This window comes from Lacerta agilis, chromosome 12 (assembly GCF_009819535.1).
Source record: "Lacerta agilis isolate rLacAgi1 chromosome 12, rLacAgi1.pri, whole genome shotgun sequence".
NCBI classification, from domain to species: domain Eukaryota; kingdom Metazoa; phylum Chordata; class Lepidosauria; order Squamata; family Lacertidae; genus Lacerta; species Lacerta agilis.
Window position 1 is genome coordinate 56565586 of NC_046323.1, and position 16079 is coordinate 56581664.

A 16079-nucleotide genomic window follows, 5' to 3' on the forward strand; every position below is an offset into this window, starting at 1 on the left:
CTGTACAAGACCATACTGTATTTAAATAAATTCCTTGGATGGTCAGTGCAGCCCAAGAGCAGCAAGATTGTCTTGATCATTTAACAGGCCAGCTTTATTCTTTGTGGAAATCCTGACTGGGTCTCTGGGTCCCTAGCCGGCTGCCCTTACGTTGCCCCACAGACAAATCCAGGAGGCAGGGGGCTCTGGGGGGCTCCTTGCCAAGATGGCTGAGCTCTGCCTCTCCAGTCGGAGGCAGCAGTGCTTTTGAATGCCAGTTGCTGGAAAGCGCAGGAGGGGAGAGTTGCTCTTGGGTTGGAAAAGAAATCCCGCTTGCAGGTTTCCCAGACCTTTTGGATATATTGAGTTGCTAGAGATGCCCCCTCCCTTTATTGCAAGCCCCTCCCCCTTTTGCAAGCCCCTCCCCTTTCAGATCCTCCTTGGAGGGGCTGCTGCAGGTTGAATGGATGCTGAGCTTTGCTGGCCGGGAGTGTGGGGTGCTGGTGCCACCTGATGGTCAGCTGGGGAATGGCACCACCTGCTTGGCTGTGGTGGAAGCCCCTTCCCTCCCCCCCACTACTTTGCCCCTCCATGTTGAGCAGAGGGAGAAGGTGCCCCATCCCTGCCAGCCCCACAGCTGCAATGTTCCTCTTCCCCACCTTCCCTGGTCTCATCCAAGTGGCCAGTTGTGTCCAGGGCCGTCTTAAGGATATCCGGCGCTGTGGTTCAAAGATCCCTCCGGCGGCGCCCCGACTCCCCACGTTCACCTTTTTACAGTGCTGTCTGCAGCTTTGCATGGCTGAAGGGGCCCCAAAATTAAAAAGTAAAAAAAAATTTTTTTTTTTTTAAAAAACCCCAAACCCAGACACTTCATGTAAAATGCACAAATCTACCTGGATGGGCATGCTGGCCCCAAAAAGAGGACATGTCTGGGAAACCCTGGACGTATGGCAACCCTACTTTTTGTGTGTGTGATGTAAAGTTCATCAGATTTGTTTTTCCTTTGCGCAGCCACATTGGGGGAAAGGGTGACCAAGAAGCCAGAGCAGAATGCTTCCCTCTCCTTGAGGGTTTTATATTCCCCACCCAGGTTAATAGCATGAATCTGGCTGCCAGAACAGGTTTACTCAGTCAGTGAAGCTTCTTCAGTTCTGTAATGGTGTTGCTTACACCCAAGTAAATGTTCCCTAGATCCTTCCAATATAGGTTGGGAGCAAGCCTTCTTGGGGTCAATCATGAGGCTTTGCTTATAAGTATATGTGCGCTTAGGATTGTGTGGGTTTACTCAAGAGTAAGTCTCATTGAGTGTATACGGCTATTGCAGCATTTCAAACAGTTCTTTTGTTCATTCAGGAGCAAGAGTGCAAACTTAATCCCATTTATTTGAATTCAGTAGGATTTTCTTCTGTGTAAATAACACTTGCTTTACGCATTGACACACGTCTACTTGCCTTGCCTACCCTCTCACTTAGTAGGTCACTTGCCTGGCGACCATTTGCCCAATGGGACTTACTTCAAATTAAGTGGGTTTATGACAACTGCAAACAACTGCTGCGGCCTCTGTTAAGTTCTGAGAATGCTGAAACATTTTCAGATTTATTCTCTGTACAGTACATTATACAGAAGGCAAATTGACATAAAGAGAGGACAGATAGAGGGAAAGAAAGGCATCCACAGAAGGTGACAAAAAACGGAGGGGAGGCAGGAAAGGGAGAGGAGACTCAGTTCCTCAGGTAATGAGAACCTGAGTAAACCCTAATCAAATGGGCAAATCCTAGACGTGTCTAGGGTGGCAAGGTCTATTTGTTTGAGTAAAACTTATTCTCGTGCAAACTTTAATATTTCAGTGCTGTGAGTGAAAATGGCTTTGTGGTTTTAAAAATCAAATGGCAAGTTGATGTTGCCATTTTTTGTTCATTTTGATTCCGTGCAAGTTGATGTCATGAGGGGGCAAATTAAAGAGATAGAGAAGGTGGCACGAGGCGGAAGAAAATGAGCAAAATGAAAAGGAAAGTGAGAGGGGGATAAAAAGGAAAGGCCAGCCAGTGAAAGGAAGGAGAAGAAGCAGGAGGGGGGCTCAGAGAAGGAGGGGGCTGCTGTTGCGCAGAGGCTTCTGGCGAGGAAAGCGCTTTTCGCTCCCGCCTCGAGGGTCTCCGGCGCCCCTCCCCACCTTCAAGGCGGCTTTGTTGGAGGCGCAGCGAGCGGCGTAGGGTGGCTCGGCTGGGCTGAGCAGGTGGGGGCACCGAGGGAGGCAGCTGCAGCTCCTCCTCCACCGCAGCCTCGCTTCAGGCGCCCCTGCCGGGAAAGGAGCGAAGCAGGCGAGGCGGGCGCGTAGTGTGCCTCCTTGGTGCGCTCCTTGGCACAGGGCGCCACTCAGCCCAACGGGAAAGACGCCCCTGGTTGTGTCCTGCATTGCAGGGGGATGGGCTAGATGACCCTTGGGGTTCCCCCCAGCTCCACAATCCTGCGCCCTCCCCAGAGAGCGAGTCCCTCCTGACCCTCGTCTCCCCACAGGCCGCCTGCGACACTTTCTGCGTGGACTCCCAGGTGGTCGGCACAGAGGTCTTCAACAGCCCCTGTCACTGGAAGCGCAGTCGCTTCCGCCTGGTGGTTCACCCGGCGGCCCTGGATCTCCTGCCAGGTATGTGTCGTGTGGTGGATCATGGCCTTCTGCTGCGCCAAGCGGATGCCCTTCTGCTAGTGCTCAGCCCAGGGACCAGCCCTGCCCTCGCTTACCCCAAAGATGGTGCATCTTCCCCTCCGCTGACCCTTGTGGAAGCAGAATGCCAGGTCGGGGGTCTGCAAGGATCTGTGCCTGAGACATAGCTGCACCTCGTAGGTTGCCCGTTAGTGTTAAAAAAAAAAAAAGTCAGCAGAAAAGGGGGCACAGGTGTGGCATGTGGAAGGTTTTTGACCAGCAATGCAGTTTTTCCAGCAAAGCTAATTTTGGGGGGCATCTTATTAACCAGAGTGTGATGACTTGCACATCCCCATCAAAGTTGTGAAGCCTTGTATGTAAGCAGAACGCCCTAGCAGAGGGCATCAGAAGAGCTTAGCTGGGGAGGGGGGTTCTTCTCCAACGCAATTGCCTTGAAGCTAAGGCCTGTCTTTTCTTCCACACCCCAGAGAAGCCCCCTTACTTTGGGCTCTGCCACCCTGCCCCCATGCCAGGGGTGGACATTGATAATACGGCAGCCTGGGTAAACGTAAAGGGACCCCTGACCATTAGGTCCAGTCGTGGACGACTCTGGGGTTGCGGCATTCATCTCGCTTTACAGGCCAAGGGAGCCAGTGTTTGTCTGCAGGTGGTTTTCCTGGTCATGTGGCCAGCATGACTAAGCCGCTTTTGGCGAACCAGAGCAGCGCACGGAAACGCCGTTTACCTTCCCGCCGGAGCAGTACCTATTTATCTACTTGCACTTTGGCGTGCTTTCGAGCTGCTAGGTTGGCAGGAGCAGGGACTGAGCAAAAGGAGCTCACCCCATCGTGGGGATTCGAACTGCCGACCTTCTGATCAGCAAGCCCTAGGCTCAGTGGTTTAACCCACAGCGCCACAGCAGCCTAAGTGAGGACAAAACTTGGTGCCACTTGCTAAATGTTTCTTATTTTCACAATAATTGCTTCAGGTACAGTAGCTTTCTTCTGGATCTTCTCATTTGGGTACCCATATAAATGAAGGTGGAGGTTGTTGCTATTATTATTATTAGACAGAGAAACCAGTAGGAGAACACTTCAATCTCCCAGGACATTCTATAAAAGATCTCAAAGTAGCTGTCTTAATACAAAGAAATTTCAGAAATAGACTGGAAAGAGAAGTGGCTGAATTGCAACTAATCACCAAACTTAAAACCATGGAGAAACCTGGTTTGAACAAAGACATTGGATTCTTATCTCATTATACATAACAAAGCCATCTTTAGCCATCTCACCCCTTGCCTTTCCCTGCAAGACTAATTGCAGCCGTTTAGAGTCGTCAACAGGTTTTCCACACTTATCAGCCTATCACCCATTCCCACCACCCTTCTTAGTAATACCCCTCCCCACTCCCCCACTATATTTAAGGATCTGGTGACTTCTGTTTCAGTGTATCTGAAGAAGTGTGCATGCACACGAAAGCTCATACCAGGAACAAACTCAGTTGGTCTCTAAGGTGCTACTAGAAAGAATTTTCGATTTTGTTTTTATTATTATTATTATTATTAATTTTGCACTCCCTTGGCTCAGCACCCTGTGCGAGGGAACCCACTGCCTGTGCCCCCACCCCAAGGGTCCTGAGGGGTCCTCCAGTCAGAGCTTAATGCCTCTAAGCAGAGGTGGGGGGCTGACAGCCCAGAAACCCTGTGAGGAAGTGGGGACAAGTTGTTCTATCATGTGGGGCAGGGAGGCACATCTTCAGAAGCCCCACTTCAGGGTTTCTTGGCACGGCCTCCCACATTTTGCTTCCTTGTCCCCCATGGAGACCTTTCTCCCCACTCCACTGCCAAATTTGGAAAAGCAAAGCTTGAAACATCTCCCTGCCACCACCTTGAGCCTTTGGGTTTCTCCCCCTTCAGGCCTGACCCTCGTCCACAAGCGCAATGTCGTTCCATCCCACATCCTCTCAGTCAAGAACCTGCAGAGCCCAGAATCCAGGTGAGAGGCAAAACAGGACAGCTGGAGCTCGCCCCAATTCTGCAACCCCAGGAGGCGGGCGCTTCCCCCTCTTACAGCCCACAGCCAAGGGGGCCTGATTTCCACCAGCATTTGGGGTTGGGGGGTCCACTGCCTTCCTGCGGGGCTGACTGCTCTTCTCCTTTCCCCCATTGCAGCCGCTCCACCATCCTGGTGCAGCTGCAGACGGGTGACCAGCCAGAGCTGGCCTACCAGCCGGGGGACCACGTGGGCATCTTCCCCGCCAACAACGTAGAGCTGGTGGATGCCATCCTGCAGCGAGTGGAGGACCCGCCCCCTGCCAACGAGGCTGTCACCGTGGAAACCTTGGAAGCGGGAGAGAGTGAGTGGCCACCTGCTCTGCTGGGGGTGTGTGCAGGGACTGAGGCCCAGCCATGGGGTGGGTGTTGTGGGGCAAAGAAGGGTGCCTTCTCCTAGGGCCCGGACCAGGGTGCTGCCTTTCCAGTCCTGTAACTTTTTATACTGTAGTTGGTCTGCTTTATTTCTGGTTATTTTTTCACTGGGTTTACACACACACACACACTGAAGAAAGATTGAGAATCAAATCTGTCAATTAAGATTTAAACCTCCTATTCCACATGTGAGGGAGAAATATGAGTAAACAGGCTAAGAAGACCTTTTAGCAAAGAAAAAACACTTGGGCGCTTTGCAGTTTACTAGAAGCTAGGAATTAAGTCAAATACACCTTTTTGTCTCTGTTTATTTGTGGTCTGCTGACCTTTCCCCTCTTTGTCCCCATTGCTAAGAGCAAAACACACATTTTTGTTAGATAAATGAAAAGGTTTACTTACATTTCAATGCAGGCAGCAAATACATCCCTCCTCTGCACACCTTCCAGCTTGTCAGTGCTCTTCTTAAATTGCGGCGCCCAGAGCTGGACATGGGATTCCAGGTTGGCCACTGTGGACTAGTAGGGCCCTTGACCTGATCCTGCAGGTTCTCCTTACGGTTTTTAGGTGTCTAGATGAGCCAGTATGAGCTCACCAGTAATGCACTGATACTCTGTCAGTGATGCATTGCAGGAATGCAATCCCTGCCGCAGCTCCTCTTTGCAGACAAATGCTTGGGTGGCTACAGTGAGCAAACTGGATTAGGCTCCTTGAGGTGGGAGGGGGAGGTGCCCTGCGAGTGGACGCTTGTTCCTCCTCATATCCTCCAGAAGTGGCTGCTACCCCCTCCTTCTCCCTTTCTCTGCTGTTGAATGCCCTCCTGTCATGGATGTTTTAGCTGTGATCCCTGCCTTGCAGGAGGTTGGCCTAGATGATCCTTGGAGGTCCCTTTCAACTCAACCATTCTAACATTCTGTGGTGGTGAAACCTGACTAAAAGCCTTTTGAGCTGCTTGGCAGCTGGAAATTCCTGCGACCGCTGAGTCTCTGCCTCCTGCTTCTCCTCCTCCTCAGGCCCGAAGCGCTTGTGGGTCCCCAGCCCCCGCCTGCCCCCCTGCACACTGCGCCAGGCGCTCACCTTCTTCCTGGACCTCACAACACCCCCCAGCGCCCAACTGCTCCAGATCCTGTCCACGCTGGCAGAAGACCCGGCTGAGAGGGAGAAACTGCAGCGGCTGGGAGAGGTAGGGGGCTGGGGAAGAGCGGGTGGATATAGGTATTCTTCCCTTCCCATCACAGGGCCTTGAAGCGGGGTGGGGGTGGGGTTGTGCATTATTGACCCATTTATCTCTAACACACACACACAGAGCACGCCCTGCGGAACTCCCTCCCACATGAGATTAGACACCCTCTCCATGACTAAGCCTTTCTTGTTCCAGCAGGTGTTTTAATCTATTTCAATTCCACCCCACCTATTCATACAAGCAGCTCAAGGGGGCAGACAGGGCTGTTCTTCCCATCCTTACTTAATCCCCACCACAACCCTGAGAGGTAGGCTAGGCTGGGACTGGCCTAAGGTCATCCAGGGAGCTTCACTGCCGAGTGGTGGGTGGAGTTTGAACCTCATCTCTCCCAGGCCTGATACTCTAACCCAGGGGTCAGCAAACGTTTTCAGCAGGGGGCCAGTCCACTGTCCCTCAGACCTTATGGGGGGCCGGACTATATTTTGAAAAATAAATAAATGAACGAATTCCTATGCCCCACAAATAACCCAGAGGTGCATTTTAAATAAAAGGACACATTCTACTCATGTAAAAACATGCAGATTCCCAGACCGTCTGTGGCCCAGATTTAGAAAGCGATTGGACCGCATCCGGCCCCTGGGCCTTAGCTTGGGGACCCCCTGCTCTAACCGCTAAGCCTCACTGCCTCTCCATGTCCTCCTTGGGGCGGGGCTCCTCCTTTTCCACCTCTCTGCTCTTAACCCTGCAGGACTCCCTCCTGTACGAGGAGTGGAAGTGGTTCCGCTGCCCCACCCTGGAGGAGGTGCTGCAGGAGTTCCCCTCGGTGCCGCTGCCGCCCTCGCTGCTCCTCACCCAGCTGCCCCTGCTCAAACCACGCTACTACTCCCTCAGCTCGGCGCCCAGCGCCCACCCAGGGGAGATGCACCTCACGGTGGCCGTGCTCAACTACCACAGCCAAAGTGAGTTTTTTTGGGGGGGAAGGGCTGAGTGGCATTGCAGGGGGTTGGGCCAGATGGCCCTTGGGGTCCCTTCCAACTCCACAATCTTGTGATTCTAAGGGGACAGTGAGAGTCACAGGGGTGACCTTGGCCACCTGGGGAGGGGGAATGCAGTCTCATGGGGGGGGGGGTGCCATCTGATGGGGGGTGGGGAGGGGAAACTCGCAGGCAGCCTCTCATTTTGCTCCCCCCTCTCCCCCGCTTTGCTCCAGATGGCAAGGGTCCCCTTCACTTTGGCGTCTGTTCCACGTGGCTTTCAAAGCTGGCTCCTGGCGAGATGGTGCCGGTTTTCGTCCGAGGGTAAGGGGTGTTGGGGGGGGTGGGGGGGTTGAGCTTGGACCTTGAAGGAGCAGCTCTATCCAAACGTTCCCTCTGGCCTTAGCAAGGCTTCCCAGAGGAAGGGAGCAAAACTCCCCACCTGCTCTCCCAGAAAAAGAGGCAACATGAAAGGAGTTCACACGATTGAGCCGCCAGAAAGTGGGCAGAGAAGAATTTCTCCCCTGCTCTCGTGGACGCCCCACAAAGAAAGCACTTCTTCACATGTTACACCCACAACACAGAGTTGGACTGTGGAACTCCCTCCCCCAACCCTCCTCCTCCATCTCCTCCATGAATTTTTCCAATCCTCTTTTAAAGCCAGCCAGGTTGGTGGTGGTTGCTGCCTCCTGTGGCAGGGAGTTCCGTCATCTGTGATGCGTGGGAAAGCCCTTCCTTTTTGCCTGGGCTGAATCTTCCAGTGTTCAGCTTCTGGGCTCCACTCCTGTCACGCACCAGGCAAGTGACTCTTGGTGTCTCTGCCCCACACAGCGCCCCAAACTTCCAGCTGCCCCAGGACCCCGCAGCCCCCTGCATCCTGGTGGGGCCTGGCACCGGCATCGCCCCCTTCCGGAGCTTTTGGCAGCAGCGGCTGCACAGCCTGGAGGCTGAAGGTAGGTCAGGGGGGCCGGGGAAGCTTTGGGCTGGGGGCAGCGTGCCTTTGCCTCTCCCAGCCCTGACCCCCTCCTGCCCCACAGGGCTCCCCCCAGGCGAGATGACGCTGGTCTTTGGCTGCCGCAGCTCCCGCTACGACCATATCTACAAGGAGGAGGTGCAGGAGGCACAGCAGAAAGGGGTCCTCAGCCGCGTCCTCACCTGCTTCTCCCGCGACCCAGATTACCCCAAGGTAATAATATGGGGATGGGGGGGATGCTAAGGAATGAACCTTGGAGCAGCCTCCCGTCTCCAGCCAGTGGCCCATCTGGTCCAGCAGCCTCTTCTCACACTGGCTGGACAGTTGCCTGTGGGAAACCTGCAAGGAGAGCAGCCCTGTCCTCCTGGGGCTTCCAGCCACCGGCATTCAGAAGCATGGCTGCCTCTCCTCTTTCAGAGGCACCGAGGTTGGTGGCCGCCCTTTCTCCTGCAGGACAACTTCCTTTTACCTGCCCTGCATCTTCCAACCTTCAGCTTCATTGGAAGTCCACTAGTTATATAGTCCAGGCAAACTTCAGAAAAAAACAAACCGCTGGAACCTGGGCAAAATTGCAACATAAACGCTATTAATGGCATTTTTATGAGAATTGGGTGTAGAATAACATAAAAAATTAGACAAAATTAAATGACAGGAACACTGTGAAATCGTGATTTCAAAATGGCCGACCTGCTGTATCAATTGTATTGTATTTCGATTAGTTTTCTAAACTTAATTGTGTGTATCCTATGTTTTTTAATTGTTACCAAATGTCAGGGAAAATAATACAAAGTTGTCATTGATCTAGTTATTAGGCTACATAATTTCTGTATTTAAATGTTTGCTAAAAACAACAAAGTGAAAGCAATGGTACATTGAAACAAGGTCACAATAAGGTGCTTGAACCAGAACTTTTATTATGTATTACAAATAACGAAAGCAGACATCAGTCATCCATATCATCTTCTATATCAGAACAATGTTCAATCAACAACACATTTTCACAACCAATGGTCTGGCACTGACCACAAGCTGTTGAACATGGAAAACTATTTTTTTTTGCACGTGCAACGGAATGTACAACAACCAGTGGTGCAGTTACAGTGGATAACTTTCAAAAGACTTTCAGGTGCAGGGGCCATGTCTGACATCACAGGGTGAAGCTGGTTGTCCTCCTTTATAATCCAACCCGTCATTAGGTTGTAAACCCTCTTTGTGGCATGACCATTCCATTATCTGGTAATATGATCGAAAACTATGGAATTTTGTTGCAGATGTAGTTGGTGGTAGACGTTCTGGTGCAACGAAAGAGTTTGCTGATGTTACTTTGTCCACTAGTATGCAATGTCATAATGTTCCAAGGGTATCATCAACTTTTCCACCAAAAAGTATAACCATCGCCTTCTGACCAGCATCTTCTATATTGATATGTAACTGATCTTTCAAACAAAATGCCGATGCTAATTCACGAAGTCGATTATCTGCGATAAGTTTGTTGAAACATTTGCCTTTTCCTATCCCAAATACTCTGGATGTGCTGTCACAGCCTGTAAAGGCGTGGAGGAAAAGAAGATAGTTGCAGGTCTCTGCGCCCAGTATCATTCTACAAGCAAGAATGTCAAATGTGTGGTTTGGATTTTTTCCTTGTTTATCACTACGAAAATACAAATTAAATTCCGTTTGATGGTTAGCATGGTACAGGAGTAGAATCAATAAATCGGAATCTTCTCCAATCACAGTAGTTTGGAACTGAGGTGATGCCCCACAATTTCAACACCAGCATCTCCTTCACCTAGTACAACAGTGCATCCTTGTCTCTTCAAATGTTCAGCTATGAGAAGAATGATTCGCTGTTTGTTACTTTCATTGGAAAGAAAGTTGTCTTGTTTTAATATGAATTTAGTTTGCGGAGAGAAGTGTACTTCAGGGCTAGAGAACATAGATTTCTGACATTTGTGAGTCATATCTTTAATGGATGGGATGTTTTCATAGCTGTCAAAGACAATAATAGCTTTCCCATAATGACGAGTTGTAAAATTCGCATAAGAACATGCTATGTCATCATACCTGTTGTCTGTGTCCATGGAGCATAGACAGCATCTTAAAAAGCAGAGACATCACCTTGCCGACAAAGGTCCGTATAGTTAAAGCTATGGTTTTCCCAGTAGTAATGTATGGAAGTGAGAGCTGGACCATCAAGAAGGCTGATCGCTGAAGAATTGATGCTTTTGGTGCTGGAGGAGACTCTTGAGAGTCCCATGGACTGCAAGAAGATCAAACCTATTCATTCTTAAAGAAATCAGCCCTGAGTGCTCACTGGAAGGACAGATCCTGAAGTTGAGGCTCCAGTACTTTGGCCACCTCATGAGAAGACTCCCTGGAAAAGACCCTGATGTTGGGAAAGATGGAGGGCACAAGGAGAAGGGGATGACAGAGGATGAGATGGTTGGACAGTGTTCTCACAGCTACCAACATGAGTCTGACCAAACTGCAGGAGGCAGTGTTGGATAGGGGTGTCTGGCGTGCTCTGGTCCATGGGGTCACGAAGAGTTGGACACGACTGAATGACTGAACAACAACAAATGTCATCATACGTTTCATGCTTCTTCCATTTAAGGCAATGCAGCAGCGGACCACCATCTAACACAAATTGATCACTTCTTGGAACGTATTCGGTACTACAACTATTCTGTTTCTGCATCACATATTTTTTGATAACATGTACTATCTGTGGCTTGTCAGCCTTCCTGGGTATAGAGCATGATTTGAACAATGAAGGTGGGTATGAGCACAATTCATACTGCAGCACTTCTTCCAAATTTAGTTTGCCTGTGTTAACAATGTCCAATAGCCTTTGAAACAGCAATGCTGGGTCAATCGTTCTTTCATCATCTCCAGGAATTTTCAGTGCAGCAGAGAACGCTAATGTTTTAACTTTGTCAGAACGCTTACATTTATATGCAAAAACTTCTTGGTCAATAAGTTTAGCTACAATGACCTTACCAACTTCTTGCAATTCATGCACATTAACATTTGCCAAATCTGCAGTTACACCTGTTACAATATTACGCAGACTTGACTCGGGTGTAAATGGCGAGAATGCTTGCAACTTGCACAATACCAGTTGTGAATCACTTTTGTCTCTAATCAGCCTTGCACTAGATAGTTCCTTGTGTTGTTCACTTGATGAATATGACACATTGGTAAACTCCAGCATAGCTAGATTATACCCTGACAATACAGGCAATGATAAAGACCAAACTGCTCTCTGAATGCCAGTCAATCCACTTCCTCTGGTCAAACCCCCTGTAGTTTTAAGAGAGCGCATCAGACATTGTTCGATTACTAAGTCAGAACCCAATCCTGCCCAGTACCGTTCACTTCTGCGTATCACATGAAATCCTTTTTCAAACATTGCAGAAATAGTTGCATTTGTTGTTGGCAACAGAATTATATTCTGCAAATATAGGTATGCTGATTTCAAGTAATTATGGTGACCCGCAGCTGTGAAAATGGGTAGACACTGATTTATGGCATCAATATGCATTTTCCATGAACCAGTTCTATCTGCTGTGATGAGTTTTCTAGCAAGATCAACCATATTTTGATACTCAAGCCATAGTTTACTTGTTGCTGAGTTTGCTTTCAGTTTGCTCTTCTTTGCATCCAATGCACAGCTTATGTGTATCATAGTCTGTGAAGAATCCACTTCTATAGTTTTGTTACAGGACACTAGTGAATCATACAGTGCAGAAGCTTCTTTTAAGACCTGGGGGAATTCTGAATGATCGTCAATTTTCTGCGACATTATTTCAGCACTTAAGCATGAATCGAGAGTCAAATGTCCACGAAAAGCTCTTGATACTGATTTCCCATTTAACATATGCACTACTGTATTTTCCCCATAAATCTCTTCGAGGATTTCTTTAAGGCCCGATCCTGCCATGAGTGTACCAATGGCCCCAAGAAGATTCATGAAAGTATGAAAGGAACCAAGCAATAGAATGATGTCCTTGAGAGCACTACCATCACATGATGAATGAACTATTTGTGATGCTTTCCAAAAGAGTGGCTGATCAAATGTTATGATAGTTGGTATATTGTGCTTAAGAGCTAAATCTCGTAGGTATGTTAAGGTAGACAGGATGCAAGTCATTTCAGTGGGCTTCATATCAATAATAGGTAGGAAAAGTACTGATGATTTCTCAACTTTCTGGTTGTTTTGGTTATTATGTATTAAGTGCATCATTCCAGACCAGCCAGGCATTGGTTGTTCAAAGTTCCTTGACAGTTTCCACAGCAGATCTACTTTGACATTTATGGGATAGATATCAGGCAATATTTTAAACTTAATGCCTCTGAGAGTACTGGATGCAAATTCATGAATGTTGATAGATGCAGCAGCTTTTAAGTCACAGCTCAATATATTATTTCTTGGAATACAACGAGAAAAGGTTTTTGCTGGGGTTATTGCTGCTATCATCCCCATACCATGGAATGTGTTCTCACCATTCAGTGTAAGAATATTGTGATCAATATTGTCCGCAGCTAGAAGAACGTGACTGTTTTCAACATTTTCTAATATATCAATAATTAAAAACACATATTTCGAAATACAATACAATTGATACAGCAGGTCGGCCATTTTGAAATCACGATTTCAGTGTTCCTGTCATTTAATTTTGTCTAATTTTTTATATGTTATTCTACACCCAGTTCTCATAAAAATGCCATTAATAGTGTTTATGTTGCAATTTTGCCCAGGTCATTTTGTATATTGACCGGACTAATAGCGTTGTAAGAGATGGAGAAAAAAATCCCCTTTCTGCTTTCTCCAGGCTCTGCATAATTTTATAAACTTCTCTCCCTGCCTCCTGTGGGAGGGAGTTCCACAGTTTAACTCCTCCTCTGCCGTCCAGTCTGTTCTGGGCCAGGAGGGCCAAGGCAGCCTCCACAGAACAAGGCTAGCAGCCAATGGGGACCACTTCCAATCCGCTTTAATTGCAAGAAACAAGATTCCTGCAAAACGCGAAGACCTTTCTGGCAGTCAGAGCTGTTTGGCAGCGGAATGGTTTCCCTTGGGAGGTGGGTGGCCTCTCCTTCCTTGAAGGTTTTTAAGCAGAGGTTGGAGGGCCCTCTGTTGGGGATTCTTGAGCTGTGATCCCTAACTTGCAGGGGGTGGGACCACTAGATGATCCCCTTGGATCCCTTCCAACTCTACAGTTCTATCATTATCAGGCTGTTCTGTGTCAGGAAGGCTAAAGGCAGCCTCTGTAAAACCAGGCTGGCCAAGGAGGCCAGTCCAGTTCTAGCACCCTCCCCCCAAAATGGGGGGCTCTGGGTGGGCAGATGGCAGCCACCCCCATCCAGGCAGACATGGGGGGGGGGTTGGAGGGGACAGAAGGCGATTCATGCCTGTGCTTTGGCAGCCCTGATCCCAGATCCCCAAGCAGCAGCAGCCGCAGTTCCTCAGCAGAGAGGGAGTGGCACTCTGTATTATGACGGACCTGGTTTTCCCTTTTCCCGCAGACATACGTTCAGGACCTGCTGCGCCTGGAGCTGCCCAGCTATGTCCATGAGGTCCTTTGCCAGAGGGGGGGCCACATGTACGTCTGTGGGGATGTCACCATGGCAACGGGGGTCCTGCAGACCGTCCAGCAGATCCTGGCCAAGGAGGGCGGCATGACGCTGGCGGAGGCCGGGGACAAGATCAGTGAACTCCAGGTGAGGGAGGAAGGGAAGCTGCCCCCCAGTCAGACCCCAGCAATGGAGGCAGAGAGCCCTCAGCTTCCCAGGGCAGGGTCTTATGGGGGTGGCCCCCTTGGGTCACAGCAAATGCACCAGCAGCACTGAATTGTGGGGCACCTTGAAACAGTCGGCAGCTGCCCTCCTTCCCTGCAGCACTGGGGGCTGGACCAGATGACCCTTGGGGGTCCCTTCCAACTCCATGTTTCTATGAAGTGCCCGGGGGGGGGGGGCGTGTCTGCGTGTGTAGGATCTGACACTGCCTCTTTCTCTCCCAGGACCAGAACCGCTACCACGAGGACATCTTTGGCCTGACCTTCCGCACGCAAGAGGTGGCCTCGCTCATCCGCAGCCAGTCCATCTCCCAGCAGAAGCGCCAGTCCTTGCTCAGCCTTTCCCCGTCCCTCTGAGACCCTCGCAGCTCCAGATCCTGCCATTAAAAGCCTTGTTTTCCCCCCTGCCCTGCTCTGTGGCACCTGCGCACTCCTTTCTCCAAAGAGGGGAGGGTCTTAGAAGAGCAGCTCTCGCCTCCTGAGGTTTCCAGGAGCATCACTGCCTCCAACTGGGGATGCAGGGCCCAGCCAGCCTGGCCAGGAGCCCCTCAACAGCCCTCTCCTCCTCCTCCTCCATGAATTTGCTCTTTTCTAACGGCATCCCTGCCTCCGGGAAGTTCCATCGTTTTAACACTGCACTGCATGAACAAGTCCTTCCATTTATCTCTCCTGGACCTTCTGCTTTCAGCATTTTTTGAACTGTGAGGGATGTGTCATGGCAGAAGCAGACAAGGTATCCAAACTCCTGTGCCCAAGCAGACAGAGCCCAGGCTAGCCTGAAAGCCAGGCTCTTTCCTCCTAAAATAATTGTAACCCCTGTGGAAAATGAAGGCACCATCTGGCAGAGTCTGCAGGTTGTAAGAATAGAAGCCTTAGGCCAGAGGTGAAAGGGCAGCGCAGGGGGTTGGACTAGATGACACTTTGGGGTCCCTTTCAACTCAACAGTTCTAGGAAAGGGGACTCAGCCCCTTCTAAGTACCTTCACAGCCCTTATTTCCCGTCCCCCACCCTGCTTGGGGGCTTTCTCTTGCCCTATAATCCAGGAGCATGCCCTGACATCACAGCTTAACATAGCCAATCGGAACCAGCTACCTGCCGCCTTCCCTGAAGAGCCACTTGGAGCTTTCAAGGGGGAGGGAGCAGCCCCCCAATCCCACAGCCCCTCCTTCAAATCCCCATTGCCCCAGAGGAGGTGAAAGGATTCTGCCGCCTATAGGAACCGAATCTCTTGTTAGCCACATCTGTAAACATTTATTTGTCCCCAAAGTGTCCTGAGCTGGAGCCCCCTGCCCCTGGGGGCTACTTTGCAAGAGGGAGGGGGCACAGCGCAAGTCATGTAGCAGCAGAGGAAGGCAGGGAGAAGGGGGGGGCATTTGGCTCCAGCCATCCTCTCATTGACCTTAGGAACCCTATAGCTCTATGAGTAGCACCGGGCAGGGCCTGATCCGGCCCATAGCTTATTCACCCCCGCGGAGGGCACACACCCAAAGCCAGGAAGGGGGGGGGTCCCCATCTCCCGTCGAGAGTCCACAGCCAGCCGAGGGCAGACATCAGGCACATTCCCACTCCTGCTCCTTTTCTGGCCGGCCATGCTCCGGGGGGGGGGGGGGGGAGTCCAGCAAGTCACCAGCAGCAGCCATCACCTAGAGTGGGAAAACAGGCAGGGTTAGGCTGGGGGGGCTGGACCCCAGGTACCAAACCCTTATGCAAGGCAAGCAGGATGGGCCATGGGGTCAGGCCCATCTAGTCCAGGCTCCTGCAGCCACAGGGGCCAACCAGAGGCAAGCAGGACCTGAGCACAAAAGGGCCCCCCCTCCAGTTCCCAGAGCATGGCTGCTTCTGGAGGCAGAGCAGAGCCATCCTGGCTCCTAGCCTCCTTCGCTCTCCTCAGCTGAGAGAGCTTCACTGGCCGAGTGTGAGAGAGACTCTTAACCTCAGGGTCATGGGCAAAAGAGTCCTGCCCTGCAGGGGGTTGGGCTAGATGACCCTCGCGACCCCTTCCAACTCTGCCATTCTAGGATTCTATGCTGATTCCTCCAGGATTTATCCGATTCCCCTTTAACACCATCCAAGTCCGTGGCCATGACACCCCAGGGAAGGAAATGCGTCTGAACA

At 50.5% G+C, this 16079-nt stretch overlaps 1 protein-coding gene across 3 annotated transcripts in view; it reads left to right on the forward strand.

Annotated features, from left to right (window-relative positions):
- NOS3 (nitric oxide synthase 3) overlaps window positions 1–14391 on the forward strand; it is a 45109-nt gene extending 30718 nt beyond the window's left edge. For all 3 annotated transcript variants that reach the window (XM_033165772.1, XM_033165773.1, XM_033165774.1), the window contains 10 exons: window positions 2494–2620; window positions 4533–4611; window positions 4788–4972; window positions 6053–6222; window positions 6971–7181; window positions 7433–7520; window positions 8028–8149; window positions 8234–8382; window positions 13696–13890; window positions 14190–14391. In XM_033165772.1, coding sequence (XP_033021663.1) covers window positions 2494–2620; window positions 4533–4611; window positions 4788–4972; window positions 6053–6222; window positions 6971–7181; window positions 7433–7520; window positions 8028–8149; window positions 8234–8382; window positions 13696–13890; window positions 14190–14321 — 1458 coding nt within the window. In that variant the 3' untranslated portion in view covers window positions 14322–14391. The remainder of the gene's footprint in view (window positions 1–2493; window positions 2621–4532; window positions 4612–4787; window positions 4973–6052; window positions 6223–6970; window positions 7182–7432; window positions 7521–8027; window positions 8150–8233; window positions 8383–13695; window positions 13891–14189) is intronic.
- The last annotated feature ends 1688 nt before the right edge of the window (window positions 14392–16079 follow it).